Source organism: Physeter macrocephalus, chromosome 1, assembly GCF_002837175.3.
Source record: "Physeter macrocephalus isolate SW-GA chromosome 1, ASM283717v5, whole genome shotgun sequence".
NCBI classification, from domain to species: domain Eukaryota; kingdom Metazoa; phylum Chordata; class Mammalia; order Artiodactyla; family Physeteridae; genus Physeter; species Physeter macrocephalus.
This window is the reverse complement of record NC_041214.2, coordinates 66,836,788-66,860,607: the sequence shown is the minus strand read 5'-3', so window position 1 is coordinate 66,860,607 and position 23,820 is coordinate 66,836,788. Positions and strand designations below refer to the sequence as shown.

The 23,820-nt window shown below is 37.4% G+C and overlaps 1 protein-coding gene across 5 annotated transcripts in view; it reads right to left on the bottom strand.

Annotated features, from left to right (window-relative positions):
- Positions 1-23,820, bottom strand: part of NLGN1 (neuroligin 1) — a 951,664-nt gene that overhangs the window by 690,240 nt on the left and 237,604 nt on the right. For 3 of the 5 annotated variants that reach the window (XM_055083836.1, XM_055083834.1, XM_055083837.1), the window contains 2 exons: positions 21,944-22,756; positions 21,458-21,517 (listed from right to left, as the gene is read on the bottom strand). In XM_055083836.1, coding sequence (XP_054939811.1) covers positions 21,458-21,517; positions 21,944-22,436 — 553 coding nt within the window. In that variant the 5' untranslated portion in view covers positions 22,437-22,756. The remainder of the gene's footprint in view (positions 1-21,457; positions 21,518-21,943; positions 22,757-23,820) is intronic. The other 2 variants (XM_024124254.2, XM_055083839.1) reach the window with 1 other exon arrangement.

Sequence of the window (23,820 nt, the reverse complement as noted above, 5' to 3'; positions counted from 1 at the left end):
CCAGACCGGGGCGCGAACCCAGTTCCCCTGCATCGGCAGGCGGACGCGCAACAACTGCGCCACCAGGGAAGCCCATTCCAAGATTTTTGAGGCAGATTTAGGTGACTAGGTCAGGCAAGTTGAATGAATACTTCTTAATTACCTTATTATTTTACTAGTTAACAATTGATCTTAATTTTGAATCAATAACTAAAATACTGACGTGTTAGCTAATTCATAAATAATGCATAACAGATTATTTAGTAAATGGTTCATGATTTGTAGCTTGAAACAAACATGTCTTTTGTGTCTTCTCAAAGAGGAAAGGGAAAGACCAAGACCCATTTGGAAATGCTACCTGGGAGAAGATGTAGAAGCATGAGTAAATGTACACATATCCCCACTTAATCAAATATACTAAAACCAATAAATAAATCCAAATTTGTTTATTCAACTGCAATATGAGCAAAAGTACCAGGGTGGTAGCAATGGTGGTATGTGTGTCTGAGCGAGGGTTAGGGTGGGAAAGAGGCAAAAATTTTCCATTTTCTACAACGTCAAAATACTTGTCCACGTCTCAGAAAACAGTTCACATTAGCTTATCTCTAAAACTCATATCAAGGATACTGTTCCTAATGTATTAATGTCATTCTTTTACCCTAATTCTTTACCACCGTAGTTCACCTGTCCATTTTTCTGCAAAATTAAAGAAAAGGGGAGTGGTACTTCTAACAGTGGTATCCCCAGTCCCCCAATGACTCAAACTCTGTTTGCCGAATACTGTTTAAACATAATAAGAGTATATCCAGAAACAGTTGATGATTTTCTAAATAGAATCAGGAAAGTGGCAAGGGAGTAGAGTTAAGAATATTTGATTTATTTATCTGTCTGACCAAACTGACATGGATGAAATTATATACAACTCAAGAAGATTCTCACTGAAATACATATTAATAATGTTATCCTCACAAGCCTTTAATAAAACTATCTGGAAGCCTCCAGAAAAAAATATAAATAAAGGAGGAAAGAAAAAAATATAAGAATTATAAACCATATCACCTCCCCAGTTAAGAAAAATTAGGCAACCTGTGAGCTATAAATTAGTCTTGGAAATACTACCATTGGTTGCCTAATGCCAGCTATGTTCTGTTATAATTTAATTAATTAATTAATTAAAATAGCCTCTGTTTGTTCTTACTGCATGTGGTAGCTGTCTTGCATTCACATCTTTAAAGTATTACACTTCATAGCTAGCTGATTTAAATTATTCCCTTGCAGATAAAACTAAGATATACCAATATTACACCACAGCTAATTTATTTAAATTGGTATTCTAAGTCTTTTTAAATATAAAGAAGAAACTATATCCTTAATGTATCCTTAATTCATTGTAAGATGGGAACAGACATCTGCAACAGTTTAGTTTCTTGGAAACAGGGAAAAACAGCAGCAGTAGCATGACAAGAAAACATTAAAGATGGCATTTAAACTGTTGCAAGAAATGAAACAAGCTCATGCTACATTAAATCCACGCACGAAGTGAAGTGTTCAACTCATCCTCCTCTCTAGAATTCTTGGTGAGTCAGTGAAATAGGCGGAAGAAAATGTAGACAGACATTAATCCTTTATCCATTGCAATTCCCTTTGTTCCTATTAAAAAAAGAAAAAAAAAACTGAAAGAGTGAAATATGAAAATGACTCTAGAGGTCATGGAGCCCAAACCTCATTTCATAAATGAGGTGAAAACTGAGGTCCAAAGAGGTGACATGACTTGTTGAAAGTCACACAGCGATGCAATGACAGAAGGAGAACAGGAAGCCATGAATCCAGCCCGAGCTCTTTCCACAGCTAATGTGCTGACAGGAGGCTGGAGGGCCCAGCCCCTTTCCCAGAAAACAACCTTTCAACTTCATGTACTGGTTTTCCTAGCACAACTTTCTTTCTTTGAAAAAAAGAAAGAAAGAAAGAAAAAGCTAATAATGTTCTTTATACTCTTTTGGAGTCTTTTAAACAGATATCAGTGGGACTACAGGAAATTTTAAATATTTATAAGATTTTTTAAATTACTGATCAGATGACACAATTGTAAAAGCCTATTAACCAATTTTTTCCAAGTCCCAGCCTCTTGCAACATCAATCTAACCAAAGACAACTGCCAAATTCATCTTTGTAAAACAGTTTTAGTCATGTCACTCTCTTATGCACAAACATCTGGCGGCTCTCCTTTGCCTACCAAATTAAATGTAATATCCTCACAGTGGCATTCAAAGTCCTTCACAAAGTCCCAATAAGTCTTTCTTTCCTGGTACTCCTTACCTGTTTCCCAGCCCAACTCCAGCCAGGAGACAGTACCAATCCTTGTTCTTTCCTACCTCCTTGCCTCTTCTCCTTCATGCTCTTCTGTCCTGTTGGCACATCTGCTCTCCTTCCATATCTGCTTGTCAAAAGTCCACGTCACCTTAAATACTGTCATTTTCTGATTGCCCACCCTCTAACCTGATCTAAAACCCATTCACAGTTAGATATCATCCCTCCTATCTTTTAAGCCTCCAAAGACTCCACTTTTTTCTTCTTTCATGGAGATTATCACACTCCCTTATATTTACATTATATACATACCTGTCCTAACTTCCTTTCCCATCCAACTGAGCCCTTTTAAAACCCAGTCATAGGCTCCCCTGCTGTCAACATGCAATCAGTATCATTGACTTTCATGCCAAAGGATTTTCAGGACAAAACACATAAGAATGATTTAACCTTCACTAAGTTTAACCTTCACTGAGGTTTATGTGGAAGCCCATATTAGAGGCAGGCCACCAACATGGACATGGCAAACAAGATGGACAGAGAGGAATAAACATCATGCATTGCTGTGATGGGACAGGATGGTGATGGGACAGGATGCTGGCATGTGGGTTTTCAGGAATAGTCATAGTTTGGTTCTTCCCACAGCTGAGCTTCCCTGAGACCCAAAATTTCCTTGGGTGTAGAACATATTTAGATGCTTTTTTAACTCTTTCAGCATAATTAGTGTACTGCAGAAGTCATTTGTTCAATGATCTGGAAGGCGGCGTGCAGCTCCCCTAAGGCCTGCATCTGTTATTGGGCAGGAAATATAGCAACTTGCTGTGTTTACTAATTGGGTTGGCTAGTTACTTTGTTCTCTTTTTATTTTTCAGAAATCCCCCCAAATAAGTAATTTTCCTATTTGAATCTTATTATTAAAAGTGATCATTGTGATCACTTTAGAAATGTAAACTTTCATTTTCCTAAAATCTCAGAATGAGTTTGATTTTTTTCCCCTTTTTCCTGGGACTATTTTTCTTCTTCTTCTAGCAGGTCAGCATCAAAAAGCAATTTGGGCATTCTATCACGCTCTGATCTTGCCAGATGTTCCTGCCACTGCTTTAGATAATTTTCTACCTCATGTCCCACATTCTGTATTCTCAGTCTTTCTCTGAGGTTTATGTGGTTTTAATGATCTAGGAGTATGAGTCTCAGGGAAAAGCCTCACCAGCCCCTGCATGTACTTCTCACAGCAAGACATGCGGCTATGCTGATTTCAGGGTTCTTTGGGTCCATTCCACTTCCATGCAAATAAACACAGCCCTTGATATGAACAGTTAAATAGCTGGAAAAACAGGCTGAGTCTGTGTAATTTGCCTTGTATACATTTCTCAATCTTGGCTTGTCAGTGAGAATTATACTCACACAGGCTATGGCAATATATGGGTGGCCTTTTTCTGAGCAAAGTATTATGTACCCTATTCATTTCTCTTTTGGAAATCTAAAGCTATACCCAGCTCTGAAATGACAGTCACAGAGGAATTCTAGTGCAGAAGATGCATCATCTTTTTTTCCCCTCTTTGATAAAAAAATGAATGTAGGGTTTTTTCAGAGGCTTTCCTTGACTTGATGAGGTTAATATTTTATTTGAACACACTACAAAGGCATAAATAACTTTTCTTGTACTTTCATTTTGATAAGAATAAAGGAAAGGAGGTTCCATGATCAATTTTGCTGAAAACTTCACAAGCTCATCTATTCTTGGAGTAGATCTGGAAATATGATTTGTTAACAGCATCAATTTCCTCAGGACCATACAGTCTCCAATCTGCTGTCAACTTTGACAGTGCCTCCTTGCTCACTCTCCACCCCCATATTTTTTCAATCAATTTCCAATTCTGCTAATTCTGCTTTGAAATCTCTCTCAAATCATCATCTTTTTGTTTCCACTGCCAGCCACTTTTCATTTGAACTATAGGACCATTATTTCCTATCTAGTCTCCTTTCCTGTAATCTAATCAATTCTCCAAACTTCCTGTTCCTTGCCCACTTTCTTCTGAAACCACACATCATAATCCCTTGCCCAAAAAATCATTAATGCATAATCGTTGATAGTAAAACCACTCATCTTAGCCTTCTAGGCCTTCTAATATTTCACTAAAACTAGTAATGATCTTTTACTATAATTCAATATTTTCTGTGATGTAAATAACTGAACACTATTGTCCCCAGTCTTTGTTAACTGCTATGCCTTTCCTTTTGCTGCACACAAGTCCTACATCTTTGCCTGCTGAGAGCCTACCCATCCTTCAAGGCTGATTCAAAATATTACCTCTTTTAAGGAACTTTTCTGATTCACACCCAACTTGATGAGTTCTTGCATTCGTAAAAGGATCTATAACATGTCTTTCTTTAATGACCTCTCTAGTCTTTTAGTACACATACCTGATTACCTATAACTTACCTTCATACTAGATTTTAAGTACCTGAGTGCAGCATGTATAATGTGTATGTCTGTATGTGTTATTAACTTGTACAGACTGGATTTTACATTCCAATAGCTAGCATGAGGCATACCACACAATAAATGCTCCAAAAATACATGTTGAATTCAATCAACATGTATCTTCTGAGTTATTAGTGTTCTGAAAATTTATGTTCGTTTGTCTAGTCATTAATACAAATCTACATAAATTATGCACCTGTATGTTCTTTTTAACAATTTACATGTAACTAAATAATTTTACTCTCTTTCTAGTTGACAGTTTGTGATTTGCTGTCTATGCATTTCCTTCTTATCACTTTCAAGCTTGCCCCAACCAAGGGTAGCTTACAGACGTAGGACCCTTTCTAAGAGTCTTTCTAAGAGTCTAAGTCTTTCTTGTGCTGACATACTTATCTCTCCCTCTAAGTTCTACTGTTAAAAGATGACTCGGTTTTATTTACATATATATATATGGCATTATTTTCAGAAGTTTACCTTACATTTGGCATATGGGAGATTAAAAACTTGTTCAGTATACTATCCTGTCCTTTTGTTTGTTTTGTGTTCTGGAAGCTTTTTCCTTTTCTCTTTCTCCTCTGCTACTGACATTTTCCCTTTTCTCAAACTTCATTTCTTAATTTTTTTTTTTTTTGGCCCTGCCATGTGGCTTGTGGGATCTTAGTTCCCTGACCAGGGATTGATCCCGGGCCCTCGTCAGTGAGAGCACGGAGTCCTAACCACTGGATTGCCAGGAAATTCCCTCAAACTTCATTTCTTTATTGTAACTCACTCTCTATCCTGCCCTTCCCTCTTGAGTCCTGGTGAAAAAGCATGTTAGAGAAGGCTGGTTAGGGGAAGCGAGGTTAATGGGTCAGAATGGAAGGCACTGGGCACTGAGACATCCCAGAGACATCCTGTGCTCCATCCCTTCCTCGGCCGTCCCAACACTAGTCAACCCCCGAATCCTATCAGGCTGCCAATAAATATCTCTTATCCTTCATTTCCTCCTTTCTACCCACCAGCCATTGCCTTTGGTAAGGCCTGCATAGTCACTAACACACCATTACAATAGCCCTCTACTCATCTCTACTGTGGTTTTTCATTCGTGGATTGTACCATTTACACTGCTGTCAGAGAGAATATTCTAAAGTGCTCATCCGATCATGTCAAGTCTTTGCTTAAAATGTTTAATGACTTGCCATCACCTAGATAAAACCTCCAAGGTCCTTAGACACAAAGATCTGGGAGCTGCCTTATCAAGGCTTCAGTGTACTCTCTGACCACATGCTGCTCTCTACCTAGTCAAGCCCCCTCCCTCCTCATCCCAGTAGATCCTCTTCCTCAGTGGATGGGCCACCTCCTCATACTTCACAGTCCATTTCAAGCAAGATGATTACAATAAGCCCTTTTCTCTCCAGCTCCCATCCAGGATGGAACTAGCCATTCCCTCCTCAGGACAGCACCCTACCACACATAACCTTTATTTACTTCCCTCAGAGCACCCCTAACATCTGTTACACTTAATAACTAAGGGCACTGTCAAAGGAGTTAAGCTGCTTGGTTCTGAATACTGGCTCCACCACTCTCTATCTGTGGAATCTCATACAGTTTATGTAACCTATCTGTGTCTTACATTTCTCATCAGTAAAGTGGGGACACAAATAGTAACAGTTTCAAAGAGCTTCTACAAGAATTAAGTTAATATATAAAACCCTTAAAACAATGGCTAGTCCATGATAGGCATTGCACAAATGGTAGCTATTATAATAATTATTTTTTAAAAATTATTCCTTGCTTGACTGCCCTTATGGGCAAATACCATATCTAGTATATCTAGTTGTTTTTATTCTCAGATTCTAGCATAGTCCCTAGGACATATTAGACACAGTAACTGCTTCATGAAAGAATGAACAAAAATGCATACAAATAGGAATAAGAGAAAAACAGACCTTTTATTTCCCCAAATTACAACATGTCCCTTTCTCATTGTTCCCCTTAGATGTGAAGGGAACTGTAAGGGTACAAACACAAATGTTCATAGCATTTCAGTTGAGAGTTTTAATCAAACTTTCCGACATGCACAGAGGGTTTCTGTTCTACTATCTCTCAGAATTACAAGAGCATCTATGGGTATGCAGAATGGGGAAAATGCCAGCAAAGCCAGGAAGCAGGATTGGCTGCATAATTTGTGAGGCCCAATGCCAAATGAAAATGCAGAATCCCTTGTTCAAAAATTCTTATGAATTTCAAGATGGCAACAGTAGAGCATTTAACTAAGTGTGAAGACATTCTGCATACAGGGATCAGTTTGACTGCACAGACTACCCTCCTATGAAGCCAGCCCTATCAGGAATCTAATATCCTCTACTCATCAGCTCTGCAATGTGTTCTGAAACACAGATTTAGTCTATGTTACTGCCAGATTTGTCTCTCTCAACTAGATTAAGAGATTCTAGGTCTACCATGCTCTTACTATGCCTCTCCACCCTGAATTGTACAAGATCTAGCCTCCACCATCCACTAGAAAAGCCACTGGCCTCTCCATTTATCTCAGTAATATAAGCTGACCATTACTTGTGAGGCTCAAAATACTCCTTCATTTATCAGTCATTTTGGGGCACAAACGATGTTCCAAAACTCTGCCTATGGTGCTGTACATATAGGAAGGTCTCATTCTCTGGTTTGCCTCATTTTAAAAAGAAATGTATGGCTTTTCATAGGAAAGCCAGTAGTTGATAATAACTAATAAAAGAAGAAAAGGGCAAAATAACCCTCTGGATGCACGCACATGTTAATGGTGATATAAACGAACTGAAGACTAAATCATAAGGAAGGAGCTCCCCAGCACAGGCCACTGGAGGAGTTATTTCATACTATATAGAAAATCCCTTAAGCAAATTCAGTTAGACTTCCTCTTAGCTCATCTAGCACTCAGGCGCTGCTTCTTGAGTAACCTCAAATGAAATGCCTTAGTAGAAACAGTGGCGAGAAGTCCTATCACAGAGGTAGATGGTAGAACAAGGACAAAAGAAAGTAAAATAATTACAAAAGAAGATATATTTGTCACAGGAGGGAACTTGGGGTTGGGTAAGAGGGAAAGAAAATTAAATTAGAAGGTGGGAAGGGAAAATGAAGCTTCTGGCCTGGTAAAGGAAAATCATTCTCCGTGCTCCTATTACACAAATGCGTTGCTGGCGTCCTATATTAAAATATAAATTCGGTGCAGAGGCAATAAGGCTGGCGGAAACGTGTAAAGGCAGACAGCCAAGAGCCTCGGCTCGGCTGTTGGCAGCCACTCGGGCCCTTGCAACAGAGTCCAGGTTATATCTGTCAGACACTGAGACACTGAACATTGTTATTTCTTAGTTAAGGACTCTGGTGTTGGCTTTGAAATTTTCTTTATTTTGGGAGCCATAAACAAATAGTGATTGCATAGCAGAGAGAAGCAGAATATATTATTACTTGTTCTGTCTGGTGAGGAATGATAGCAGGTGCAGTATTACTCAAATAAATGTAGATGGTGGGAGATGAAGGCTTTCTCCAACAAAGTGCATTGTTTCTTATGGTTGTTTATATTTTGGATGAATATTTATTGAATCCCTTGTGAGTACTGAGGATAGAGCAGTGAAGAAGAGAAATATTCTTCTGGGGCAGACAAAGTATATATGTAAGCACATAAATGAACAAGATAATTTCATATAGAGATAAAAATATAATGAAGGAAATAACCAAGGGGATGTAAAAGAATAAGTGGAAGAAAATGGTGAGGTGAGGTTATCTTAACAGAGTGTTCAGCAAAGCCTCCCTTGATAAGGTGGCATTTTGCCAAGACTTGATTTATAAGACTTAGGAAAAGAGGTAGACATTGTACATTTGAGGTAGAAGGAAGAGCAAGTGCAAAGGTCCTGAGGTAGGATAGAAATTGGCTAGTCCAGTTATCAAAAGAGGATCAGCAAGGCTAGAATTTAGACAGCAAGGGGGAAATATAAGGAAGGAGACTGCAGAGGTGGGCAGGAATCATCATGTAGGATCTTGTAGACCATGGTAGTACTACATTTATTCTAAAAGCAATAGGAAACCCCTGAAGGGATTTGAAAGGGGTGATAGCATCTGATTTCAGACTTTAAAGATCACATTGGCCACTATGTGAAGAATGTACTGCAGGAGCAGGAATGGAAATAGAAAGACCTGTTATAAGGCTATTGTAGTGGTTCAGGCAAGAAATTATGGAGGTTCTAGATTAAGGTAAGGGACGTGGAGAAGGAAGGAGGGAAGGGGTGCACTGAGGTGGAGGGATAATGTCTGCAGTATCCTGAGTATCAGGAGTAAGTGATGCCTGCACACATCCCTGAGGGGTCACCTCATGAGGACAAGGTTGGCTCCTATAGCTTCACAATTAATAAACGCCTCACTTATCTGGAGGCTACATCTTCAAAAGCCTCAGTTATTTAGAACATAAAATTTAAAAATAATCTTTGAACAAAGACCATATATTTAAGTTGCTATGGATTACCCATAGTGAAGACAGTCATTTCAAGCCTATTTACTTTTTATTTCACAAACAAGTTTTTTTTTGTTTTTTTTTAAATTGTGATTGCTCAGTTTCCCAACCCATGACAGCTCAGATTCATTACCTCAGAAGTGGGCAGGCAGTGTTTCTAAAGCCTGGCAAAGTAAGAGCAGTAACAGAAGACAATTGATATCTGGGCAAAGAAGGTGGAGACACACAGATATACATACTTACACATCCACACCCACAAATAAACAAGCAAACATTTGAAATAAGCACTCAGAAATATTTTAATCTGGAGTTACTTGGTAAAATGGTCCCACAGACCATGCTAGCCTTTGAAGGCATGAAGGGACTACAATATTTATTCCTGGGTGCTCACATAAGGGACAACTTTCTACCACAAGGCATCTCTAAACCACAGACACCTCTCCTATGTGTTCCCATAATGGTCCTTGCTTCCCTTCCTCAGGGCTCTTACTACCTTGTTGTTTTGTCTTTCTGTATCTGCTACCCACAAAAGATAGGGAATGCTTTGAGGACAGCTCTTTAATGCCCTTTTTATCTCTGTATCTCCAGGGCCCACCACAGGGCCCTGCATAGAGTAGATGCTCAACAAAAGTGTGGAAAGAACCACAGAGCAGCAGCTGTCAACTTACATCTAGAGGAGACAGCCTGCAGCCCACTAACTCGGCAGCTGTTGTATCAGTAGCCAAAGCATTCCCAAGGTTTACAGAGATTTTCAGAGGTACAGCATAGGCTGTTTTTTTTTTTTTTTTAAAAAAACAGATGATAGAAAGTTTTAAACCATTGCTTCTTGGCAGAGCAACAAAGGTGAGCTCAGGCAAGAGGACTGATATAATTATAGTTTTGGTTATGCCTGATGTATTTTATTCTGATGTGCATATTTTGTTCTCCATACACATTTAAAGATTTAATTAAATGTTTTATTACAGGGAACACAGTGCCAAATATCAGCATCATTACCTTTCTTTTTTTCTCACAGAATCAGCCATTCCCTCATTTTGTTTTGAGATTTCAATACAGATCAGGCTTACATTTGCTTGGTCATATGGACATGGTCACTAACAAAAATGTCCTGTTTCTTATTACTTGTTGGCTGTCATTGCAGGTTAAGCTCCCTGAGGGCAAAGAATATGTCCTGCCCAACTGAGCCTCCAGCAGTTCTGGACATGAGTGCTTTGTCCACAGTGGGCTCAGGCAGAGAGAAGAAAACAGTCACGTAGGAAATCTGAAGCAGTGCTTTCTGGATGCAGAACACAAAACAGAGCAAAGCAACATCAACACCAACAGAATAATACATAAATATATAGATATACAGATAGATAGACAGATATATACATAGATAGATAGATACATAGATAGATGATAGACAGATATAGATAGGGAAAGGCACTGCTTGGATGGTCAAAGAGTCCACTAATGGCAATATGAGGCCCCAGTAAATATTCTACATTTTACGTGTGTATGTGTGTGTGTGTGGGCATGCGTGTGTGTGTGTTTCCCTCAAAAAGCCCTTTGCTAAACTGCACAGGTGACCAAAGATCTTCATAAAATAAAAACAGGAAAAAGTCTCATCCTTGGTCTTTCAGAGTAAATTGAAATACAAAATATTTTAAATGGTCATTACAGAAAATATTCCTCTTCCGAATCCAAATTTATAGATATTTCAGTTCTCACTGAAATAAAGTTAATCCCCTAAATAAATGACTTCCAAATTTTTTTAAGCAACAGAATCCCGCCCCTCCTTTTTTCTCTTTTTTAAAGAAATCTTGACACGGTCGGTAGTCTCTCCCTATATGTGTAAGGAATGAAAGCCAAGTTGTGCTGGTGGTGTGGATGTGTGAGAGCATGGCACTGGGTGATGGTGGGGACTTGGGTGTGTGTCAGGAGAGGCGCTGGCGCTCAGAATCCTCAGAAACTGCCTGGCTTGTAAATTACTGTGCCAAAGGGACAGATCAATTCTTTCTGGCCAGAGCTTAGAGCTGCAAACTGAGGCCTGACCTCTCACTACCTGGAACAACAGGTGAGCTTGAAGAAGATGATGAGTGGGAACTTAGCAGGAATGGAGAGTGATCACTAGCCAGAGGCATTCCCCTTCCCACAGACCCGCTTCATGGGGACAGATCTGTTCCTGAGAGGCCTAGGAATCCAAATCAGGAACATAAATGTTCTTAATAATTCTACCCAGGCCTCCTTCTTCCTTTCCTGGCAGCAGCAATATTTACAAATGCTTCATACCTACTTGGAAGTGTTACATTTGTCCTTGTGTCATCCCTGTGCTGTGCACACTTATCCCTCTATCCTCTCTCTTCCTCCTTCCACTTGGAGAACTTGGAAAAGAAGGTTCTAGAAGAGAAGCCCTGAACCTTTTTTGGAAAAACAGAATGTGAGCCAAAAAGAAGAGAGGGAAGGTATTTTTGAATCATCCTCCTAACTAGGAGACAATATGTCATTTCCTTTTTGACAAAACAGCGGCAGAAGTCTTTGCCTCAAAGGAAAGGGATGAGGGGGAGAGTGAAAACTTCTTCCTTCAGTCCTGAAACAAGGAACAGAATATTAAGACTATTATTGATTAATCAGTTTTTCTACTTTTGAAAATTATAATAATGGTTGCAGAGACCCCAGCCTTTTATTAAGATTTCTTTTTGTCATTGTTGAAGACTAATTTTTGCAACATTTCACATATTTTAATGAAAATTATGGGCTATAATTAAATTGTTCTAATGCTATCATTACATAGATACCAGATGAACAGGATTAAAGTGAACAAAGAAATAGCTTTTCAATTAAAAATTATTTTTAAAAGAACTTGGTCCAATTTCCTAAATAAGACAAATGAAACAGTATTGAAAATCAATGCTACTACAGCTTTAAATTGGTAAGATCTTAATCTTAACTAAAACCGTGTTTGCATGTAAGCAACCATCTGGATAAAATGTTTAAAATTCAGGGAAAATTTTTTAGAAGTCTGAATCATTTTGTCTACACAAAGTCAAACACTTAGATATTTAAAAGTATCTAGATTAATGCATAGTACACTATCTTGATAGAAAAATACTTAAAAACAAATTAAATGGGGCTTTCCTGGTGGCGCAGTTGTTGCGCGTCCGCCTGCCGATGCAGGGGAACCGGGTTCGCGCCCCTGTCTGGGAGGATCCCACATGCCGCAGAGCGGCTGGGCCCGTGGGCCATGGCCGCTGAGCCTGCGCGTCCGGAGCCTGTGCTCCGCAACGGGAGAGGCCACAACAGGGAGGCCCGCATACCACACGAAAAAAAAAAAAAAAAAAAAAAACACAAATTAAAGGATCTTCTCAGTAGAGGAGAGAGAATCTGTGTCTATTAGAAGGACTGGATATCAGGGATATTTGAGTTTTGATTTGAAAAGGAGCCCCAGCATTCCTAACTAGCAGCCATGTGACCTTGGGTAAGTTATTTAACCCCAACAAGCAATAATTCTTCAACTATAGAATGGGTATAATTATAACACCGTTTTGAGATCTTTCCGGGGATTCAGTGTGAATGAAAAAAATGGAAGAGTGCTTGGTATCCCTCAAGAACTCATATCCAACTAGAACCTCAGAATGTGACTTTACAGGTTAAATTGTGTTACCCCAAAATTCATATAGTGAAATCCTAACCCTGAGTATCTCAGAATGTGACTTTATTTAGAAATAGGGTCTTACAGATGTAAAATTAGTTAAGAGGAGGTCATTAGGGTGGGCTCTAACTCAATATGACTGGTGTCCTTATAAAAAGTGGTAATTTAACAATTCAAGAGCAAAAAAACACAAAAATCCAATTAAAAAACAGGCAGAGGATCTGAATAGACATTTTTCCAAAGAAGACATGCAAATGGCCAATGAGTACGTAAGAAGATGCTCAACATCACTAATCATCAGGAAAATACAAATCAAAACTACAATAAGATACCACCTATAAGAATGGCAATTATCAAAAAGACAACTAATAATAAACGTTGGCAAGGATGTTGGGAAAAGGGAACTGTTGTGCATTGCTGGTGGGAATGTAAACTGGCACAGTCACTATGGAAAACAATGTGGAGGTTCCTCAAAAAATTAAAAATAGAACTGCCATATGATTTAGCAATTCCACTTCTGGACATTTATCTGAAGAAAATAAAAACACTAATTTGAAAAGATGTACCCACATGTTCCTTGCAGCATCACTTAAAATAGTCAAGATATGGAAACAACCTAAGTGTCCACTGATAGATAAATAGATAAAGAACACATAATAGAATACTGTTAAGCCATTAAAAATTGAAACCTTGCCATTTGAGACAACATGGATGGGCTTTGAGGGTATTATGCTAAGGGAAATAAGTCAGTGAAAAACAAATACTGTATGATCTCACTTATAAATTTGGAATTTAAAAATCAAACAAACAAAAAAGGAAGCTCATAGATAGAACAGAGGCTGGGGTTGAAGGGTGGTTAAAATGGGTGAAGGGGGGGTCAAAGGTACAAACTTCCAGCTATAAAATAAATAAGTCATGGGGATGTAAGGTACAGCATGGTGACTATAGCTAATAATACTGTACTGCATATTTGAAAGTTGCTAAGAGTAAATCTTAAAAGTTCTCATCATATGAAAAAAATGTATGGGGATGGCTGTTAACGAGACTTATTGTGGTGATTGTTTTCCAATATATACAAATATCGAATCATAATGTTGTGCACCTGAAACTAATGTAATGTTACATGTCAATCATGCCTCAACAGAAAAAGGGAGAATGCCCTGTGAAGAGATACAGGGAGAAGAGAGCCATCTACAAGCCAGAGAGACCTACAACAGAATCTTCTACACAGCCCTCAGAAAGAACCAACCATGCCAGTGTCTTGATCTCAGACTTCCAGCCTTTAAAACTGTGAGACCAAAATTTTCTGCTGTGTAAGTCACGCAGTTTGTGATACTTTGTACAGCAACCCTAGCAAAGAAATGACCTTATTTGGAAACAGGGCCTTAGCAAATGTAATTAAGATGAAGTCATACTGGATTGGGATGGGTCATAAATCTTATGACTTATAAGTATCCTTATAAGAAGGCCATGTGGAGACACAGAGACACTGGGAGACACCCAGGGAAGAAAGCCACATGACAACAGTAGAGACTGGAGCAATACAACTACAAGCCAAAGAATGCCAATGACTTGGCAACCAGCAGAAGCTAAAAAAGAGGCAGGAAGATTCTCCTTTAGAGCCTCCAGAAGTAACCAAAACTGCCAACTCCTTGATTTGGGGCTTCTCAGCTCCAGAACTATGAGAGAATAAATCTCTGGTGTTTAAAGCCACACAGTTTGTGGCAATTTGTTACAGCAGCCCTAGGAATCTAATATAGGGAGTATTACATAAAGTATTCTGTCCACTTACAAAGGACCATGTGAAGATTTATGATTAGAAATTATGCTTCCACATCTAGCCCAGAGTTTAAGATTATCAAATCCAGAATGAGATTATGTGATTGTTACTAGCAAATATATGTACTGGTGTGATTTTTGAAGTTGGTCATTTCCTAAACTACTTTAGCGTGTACCACCATGGGAGGAAGAAGAAGAGGAGGAGAAATATGAGAGGACAAAAGATTATCAACAAAATCTGTAACAGAAAGTAATGTAGAAGTTAATTAAAGCAAAGATTACATCATAATTATGAAGCTAGTAGTATGTTCTATATGTGAAAACAACACTTTAAAACACGTATCATTACACTGGATAGTAGAAAGGAAAGCATTTTCTACAGAGGATTTATTCTGTGTCATAGCTCTTTTTGCTGGTGGCAAGTCATATGTTTTCAACTTCAACCCCAATTTCTACAAGAAAAAAAGTATTTATTCTCTGGAAAAAATGAGTTGGACACGTATAATGGTCTTTTAATCATCAGCTTCAGGAGACTCTCTCTGCCTATCAGTAGACAATGGAACAACTGATGTTGTTCTTTTAAAACTTTACAACCCTTTTAGATTTGCTTCATTTCAGAGTTCCAACTTAAACTGTTTAGCTTTTAGAAGACTTAACCACATCTGTCCAAGGATACTAATTCAAATATGAAGCCAAATCTCTGGTTTAATCTGGTTTCCCATTTATCTTCAGACCCCAAATAAACCAGACGTTTTAATTATTTCAGTATGTAGTGATTTTTCTACTAGCAAATTGGCCACCAAATTTTCTATTTGATCTGGGATCCCATATAAACAGAATTGTTATTGTTGCTGTTGTATTGTTTTGCTTTATTCCCTCTGTTCCAAAATCATCTCCTTAAAGAAAATACAGTTGGCCACTAACAAATTATGTATATTTGGGCAGGATACTTAACCTCTTCGGTCCTCCATTTCTGCATTTGTAAAGTGGGAATAAAAATCTCATGATTGTTGTGATATTAAATAAATTAATAAGACTAAATGTCTAGAACATATTAAGAGCTCACCAACGTTAATTCTATCTCCACTTCCCTTAATGTTACACACTGAACAATTAAAATAGGAACAATCAGATGAGAATAGAATCATATTACTACTTCTACCCATGTACTCATACTCATGAACTCTGCCTAGCTACATGTTAATTTAAATTATCTACTAATGCTCTTTTTAATCCAAAACCTCCAATTGTATACTAGATCCCAACTTTCTCTAAAGATATTATTCTAGAAGTCTACCATCTTTCCTCTATATTTTTAATTGTTCCCTTCCTACTATATACAAACATTTCTCTTTTTTTAATTTTTTTTTATAATAAAATTGCTTTACAATGTTGTGTTAGTTTCTGCTGTACAATGAAGTGAATCAGCTATATGTATACATATATCCCCATATCCCCTCTCTCTCGCGTCTCTCCCCCACCCTTCTAGGTGGTCACAAAGCACCAAGCTGATCTCAGTGTGCTATGTGGCTGCTTCCCACTAGCTACCTATTTTACACATGGTAGTGTATTTATGTCAAACCTAATACACAAACATTTCTCTATTTCTTCCATCTTAACCTATAGCAACAAAACAACCTCTGTTGTCCTTACACTTCCATTTTCTCTGCTCCTTCTTACAGCAAAACTCCTTAAAATAATTATTTATGCTTAGTGATTCCAAATCTTCAGCCATTCTCTCTTCAACCCACTCCAGTGTGTCAGACCCACACCATCCCACAAGAGTTCATTTGGTAGAGTTGATCACTCTTGTCCATTTTGATGCATTTTCTTTACTTAGCTTCTAGGACAACAAAAATATATTGGTTTACCTCCCATCTCACATGTAATACTTTCTCAGTCTCCATAGTTTTTCCTTCTCTTCTTCCAGACCTCTTAATGTTGGAATGTCCCTGGATTAATCTTTGGCGTCATCTCTTTTCCCTATTTATTCAATTCCTTTTATTCTCACTCAGCCTCATGACTTTAAAACTCTACCTTCTATATCATAATGAATCCCAAATATATATCTCCATTTATACCTCTCTCCTGAATGTCAAACTGGTTCCTTGATGTCTACACTTGGATGTCTTAAGAGTCACCTCAGACTTAACATGTCCAAGCTAAACATCATCCTTCTACTGTGCCTCCTCCTACACTATTCTACATTCCATTTTTCTGTCTTAATTGATGGCAAATCTATTTTTCTAGACATTCAGACCAAAATCTAGGAATCTTCTCTGACTGCTCATTTTCTTTTACAACCCATAACCAAATGAGCAAGAAATGTGATGTTCGTAATATATCAAGACTATGACTTCCATTGTTACTCCTCTGGTCTGAGCCTGGACCAGACTGACATCTGTCCAAGCTACAACAACCTCTTATTTGCTCTCCTGGTTCCTCCATACTCTCCTACAATCTACTCTCAATAAGTCAGCCAGAATGATCTCTTTAATATAAAGTCAGATCATTCTGAATCTCATTGCCTCGCTCTCTCTACCCTTTCCAGATTTACCATACCCCTAGTTGTTCCTTAAATATACAAGGCAGAATCTCATCTCAATGCCTTTGTGCTTGCTCTTTGCCATGTTCTTTCCTCAGATACTCATTTCGTTTCCTTCAGGGCTTTGCCCAAAAGAAGACACTACTGACTAACTTATTTAAAATTACCTTCACCCTCTACACCAGCACACCAAAGCCTCAATACTCTGTTTATTTCTCATCTTCTTATACCCTCTAAATTTAGTTGTTTATTGTGTTTATTGTCTACAATGTGTCTCCACACACTAGGATATAAGCTCCAGAAGGGCAAGGATTTTTTTAATTGTTTTTTTTTTTTTTCACTGATGTATCTCAGGGGCCTAGAGCAGTAATCTAATCAGTACAGAGTAAGGACTCAATAAACATTTGTTAAGTGAATAATAAATTAGATAGAAATGTATAAGCATGAAGGAAGAGCATTCTGGAATATAATCCCCTTTTAAAATCCTAAACATATTGACAGTGATAGCAGTCATTTTTATACATATCTAATTAGGAAAAAGTCAATCTCTATGTTCAACAAATCACCAAATAAACCCTAAATTTATGGAAAAGGCTCTGGAATGAATTCAATATTATCTCAGGTAAAGACTACTAAGCAGAGTGTGTAAAAGTAAAATACTTATGAAAACCAGGAATAAAATTCTCAAGGAGTCAAGAACTGTACCACAGCCATCTACAGAGATTGTAATTTTCTATACAATAAAATTGGGGTAAGTGAAAAAGATGAGTTAACTTATGCAGAAACGAAAATTAATTCTGTATTCATCTCACACGAGCTATGCAAATTATAGTCAAAGTACTGGAGAAATACAAAGCTAAACAACTCTAGGGTATCCATAAGCCAATCAATTTGCTGTGGATTCTCTGGGTCCCTTGTTCCTCTTCTCCTGTTTACTGCCTAATATTTGACCACTTTACTGTTTGTTGGCAACTCTCATAAGAGAGTGAACCAGAGAAGCAAAATGAAACATAAGCAAATTAAAGCTACTCCTGATAGCAGCCAGGAGAAATACGCTGGGATCTTTGTCTGGACAGTGAGAAAACATGTGTACTATTTAAAAGTATTCACTAAAATGGGTACTAAGCATGTTTTCTGGAAATCAGTTGCTAACATTGGCTTGACCCAATTCAATAAGGTGAGCATTAAACCCATCTAAAATAGAGTCAACTGACAGAATAAAAAGAATTCACGATATATTTGAATGTGCAAAAGCAAGCAGGAAGAAAAGGAGGGTAAAAGGGTGGAGACATACAAGGCTCTGCTGTAGAAATCATCTACAGGAAGGAATTTAACATAATGGAAATGCATCTAATATAAGCAAGAACTAGGGCCAAACCTGACTCCACCCACTTACTAGCAGTAGAAACTGGGTCAGAATGCTTAACTCTGAGAACCTACTTTCAAATTTGTAAAATAAGGACAGTCATATACTTTCTTCATAAAGTTTGGTGATAAATTATGTCAGTCTCTACATCCAAATTCCAGTTTCTATCACATGTTGCCTGCCTATTTGGCCACGCGCTGACAGTCATCTCATTTTAAGCACTCATCTTTTCTTTCAATTTTTCAAGGATAAAGCCCTGAAGAAATATCTACAGAGTAGTTAACATATGGCTAAAACTATCATGGGAAATTTAAAAAGATGGATTAAAAAGTGCAACTGGGACCTTTTATAAATGAGAGGCAGCCTATTGGTAAAAATATGTTTTTTTCTTCAATTGTACGGGAAAAATAGTATAAAAGCTCTATTTAAAAATTACAGCAAGGCATCTTTTGGAGGAGGGAAAAGATGTTCTTCCTTTCATACAGATTAACGTGCAGAACATGCTTTGTTCTTTGTAAACTTACTTGAACGTACGTTCTATAGGAAGAGAGATCTTTGTTTCATTCATTACTGATAGTGCATATAATAGGCAATTAAGAAATAGTTTTGAATGAATATAGCATACACAGATTGGCACAAGGGTGGTGGTCCCTCTGCCTCTGCAGATGACCATACACAGTTAAAAAAAGAAGAGATAAATAATAAGCCAGAATTTTATTAGCGCCTAGATAAAATGCAACACAACTATTCCTATACTTCCTAAACTTCCACAATTCTGTTGAAGAACTCACAGTCCATATGCAGTATACATATTAGCATATGCATAAATATGAAATGACTAATATTTTTTGAACCAGGAAAATATGATTTCCTGAAGTGAATAGACCCTTCACGATAGAGAAGGAAAAAAAAGCTGAAAGTTTGGGGAAAAAAGTTCTATTCCTCTGCTTAAAAGTCAAGCTCTAAACTTTGATTTTTTATTTTTTTACAAAACTATTTATATAAAAATTACATTTAAATTATTTGTTATTTAGATGTTAGGATAATATACAAAGAGCTAACAGCATAATTTAGTTATTAATAATATATTAAATACCAAAGTGAACCAATGTTTTAGAATTCTTAATATGAAAACACAGTAGATTTGGACTATAAACCACAGACTGATATAGGTATCTATAGATCTTGTCCTCAGGCTAATTATAAAGTAGTTCAAAGTTTGCCAAAGTAAATAGCACAACGTACATACTTCTTTGCCAACTCTCTCATAAAGCAGATGGAACCAACAATTGAAAGAACCATGAAAAATAATTTTTTAATGAATCCATTTCTTTCTGAAGTTGTATGAGAAGAAGGTCACTTTCTCACTTACTAGTTTACCTTTTGATGCCCTTATCATTTTTTTGATTGTACATATTTTTATGTATTATGCTATATTTATGCATTTTTCAATAGCATCTTTATTTATGACTTTGTGAATCAACATCTTTGTGATAGGAGGCAAAAGTCACTTAGCTAATTACACATGCTTGATAAGCTGCATAATAATAACCACTGCAGTACTGTACATTAGTTGAAAGCATATAAATTACTGCAGTTATTCTCATTTGGGAAAAAACAAGAGACTTTTTTAGTTATCTAAAACATCTTTGTTGCCTCCATATCCACCTTATTAAGTATACTATTCTTTTAACCCAAATCATGACATTAATAATAAAATAAAGGTTAAATTCCATTCTATCAGTCTGACCAAAGAAATAAGAACAAAAACAAAACAAAATTCAACTTAATGCAAATATTTCTGATCTGCAATTGAGGATTTGGTGATATGAAGCTTCTTCCATATAATGCAATCCCAGTGAAATAAAACAGTTTAGACGCTCCCCACCCCACAAGAATGTTGTAATGAAATCTGACTTGGTCCAGCCAGGAGATTAGAAATGCACAGAGAGAGAGAGAATGTACAGAACTGGAATATTAATATGACTTCTGTATGAAGATTGAAAATTCTACAAAGTTATAATAAGGTCAAAATAACACAGATAATTTACTGCCAGAGAAAATCATACTCTCCTATGAGTGATTTACTAGATGTTCTATAAAAATGGAGTGTGGACAAGCTACATTCAGATGCAAGCTTGCAGCTGTCAGTGTCTACATTTGCTCAATCTGGCTAGAGGATGCTTTGAAGGTTGATTTAATTGTAGCTTCTGAATCATGTTCTTCCCTATGTTTTAAATTGTTTAACATAAATATAAAAATGTTAAAGCAATTTTAAGACTGTAAATATTTAGTATAAAAAGCTGCAAAATCTCATTTTTTTCTGGAAGAGTGACTGAAAACGGAAAGACTGTCTGGGAAAAAATACCATTACTTAATAATGGTAATTGCCCAACAGTTATGGCAAATTTACCCTTATATGAGAAAGTTCATAGGGTGTTCAGAAGGAACCAAGGATAAACAAACAAAAAACTAGGTTTGTGACTGAACTGATCAATTTTAAGAGAAACGGGAATCTATTATCTGTAGAAAAGGGTTCAGAGATCAAAGCTGAACAGCTGGGAAGGCAGCAACTTTGGGTTCCCTGCAGGCAATGTAATAACCTAAGTATCTTTTTCTCTATACACAAACTCAAAGCAGAGATTCAACTCCTGTCCATGCCACCAGCGCCAGCACACAGGGCACCACCAATGAGCTTTGTCAATGTCATCTACTCAGCTAGAGCTCTCCTCAACCATCTTTCTATTCTTTGACAGGCTTCATTAAATTCCAAATATCGCCTAACCATTCACTTCCCAGCATCAGCAAATCATCCTTAGGGAGAATATCTCGTTCTTCCTCTGCAAGCTGTTTCCCCCATTTTTTATTTTCACTTTTATACATACCTCCTTTTCTACATATTTTCTTGCCGGGTTTTCTGGCACATTCCTTGGATATTCTTTTTACTGAAAAATGAATAGAAGACTAGAAAATAACATGGCGCTCCATCACAGACCGCCGGAACATGCAACACCACTATCTAACTTAATACGCTCCTGCATTTACTGAGTGCGAAAGATCCCCAATTTGGTGAGCCTGCACATGCAATGGAGAAATGTTGATGCATCTTCTCAGAAGTCATTCGGTAGGAAATGGAAATTAGGAACCCATTTCTACCTAAATATACGTGCTGCAGAGGAAAGAAAATGAGTAGGCACAGGAAAAAAATAAGAACGCCAACACACATAAACAAAAAGAGCTGCATGCACACATGTAAAATATGTCTACATGCCAACAGGAAAAGCCATGCACGCTACCAGTACACATGAATTAATACTGTTAGAATAGAAAAAGATAAATATATCTCCCTGTTTTTCCTGTAGTAAACTCACCATCCTCAGTTGGGACGTATATATTTAAATACAGGCAATCTTCACTCTGGTCTTGTACGTATGATGAAACCACATCCAAGTTATTAGTAAACCACACAGGAAGCATGACTTCTGGCAATCTGCCATCAATGATATTCTGGGGACACACAGGAGCAAACTGAGTAGCATTCCTGATATCTGACCAAGGAGATGGTGGTTCTGGAGGCTGAAAACGATGTTCTCCTGTTGGTGGGGCTGCATATGGAATGCCAAGAAACTGAATAACAGGACCCAAAATTTCATTATTGAGTTCTTTCTTAATCCCTCTTATCTTGCCGAAGTTGGTAGTCACCAGTGGGTCTCCATCATCCAGTTTTTGTGAGAGCACATGGGCAGCCTGAAGCAAACAGCCCAACACACAAAGAGTCAATGAGGCACCCAATCCCCTGTGTACCAAGCATGCCATTACTGCTCTCCAAACATAAGTTGGCCACATGCATCTGGGCAGTGCCATGGTCCCACATCAGTTGTGTAGTGGTCTGGTTGCAGTGAGGCAAAAGTGTTTGTATCCACTTGAGAAAAACCATATAACGGTAGAATACACCTCAGATTTCTCAAAGGCGAGCTTGTCAAGAAAAGCTCAGAAAGCTCTTCATGAAGCCAGTATCTCCCATTGATTGCACATGTATTGAAGTAGCATCTTCAATCATCGCTATTTATCAGACCATATCCTATTGACCATTCTGTTTTCCATAGTAGCAACGTAGTGAGAGTGGCCATTGACTGTACATTTCCCTCTTATAAATCAAATCCAGTTAGCTGCAGGTCTATATCCTAGAGAAAATGAAAATAAATCATTAGTACAAACAAGCTAAAATAGACAGAGTGATAACTAGATGTTTTACAAGCTACAGAAATACTTTAATAGTTGCTGGAGTCAGGTGAGTTAAATACTACCATAGGAAAAATATGGTTTGATGTGAGATGACAGATGAAATAACCGATTATTAGAATATTGAGAAACTTGCCTCCTGGCTTTATACACATTTAAGAGAAAGCAGCCCTTGTTAAAATATACAGTTTCAGGAGCATTTCACAATACAGTTTTCTTAACATACTGAAGGTTACGTGTGAAATTTTCCCTTTATTGAAAGACTTCAATCACTTTAAGGGACCACAGTATTAATCACCAAACATACTAAAAATTAGAATTCAGTAGCAGAAAACCCTTTAAAAATATTGGTAGGGAATTAGTGGAATATAAACAAACTTTGTAAGAATGACTATATATATTAAACAAACAAACAAATAAAAAGATGGTCCCCAATCCTGTGCTATATAGAAAAAACAAAGATTATGTTAGAACAAGAAAACCAATATTAGTTCAGCTATGATCATTTAAGTGCAACTACCTTATAAGGTCAATCTCCTTGCTATTTCTCAAAAGTATATATAAAATCATTGGCTATAGCTCCTTCACCTTAAATTAAGATTGAAGAATTTAAAAGACAAAATGCCTTTAGACACAACTTGAAAAAGAGACAGAAGTTGGCATCATTTTTGCAGACTTTTTTTTTTTACCATCTAGCTAGCTATATATTTTAGATATCAGTAAATTTGCAACAGGAAAATTAACTTCTGAGTCAAAGTCAATATATTTTAAATTACAAATGTTCTCACTACCTGTTAAAGATCAAAGGAACAATACAAAAAGAAAAGAGTGCGGCAGTTTAAAAGAACAGCCATACCTAATCATAGCGTTGCATACTAACAGTAATCAAACATCAAACACTCTTTACCCAGTCCAACTTAGGATGCATCAGAATAAAATGTAACATTCAGGGCAATGCAAGTCACAGTGTAATCTTGCGTTAACTGCAAAATAGCACACAACTGGA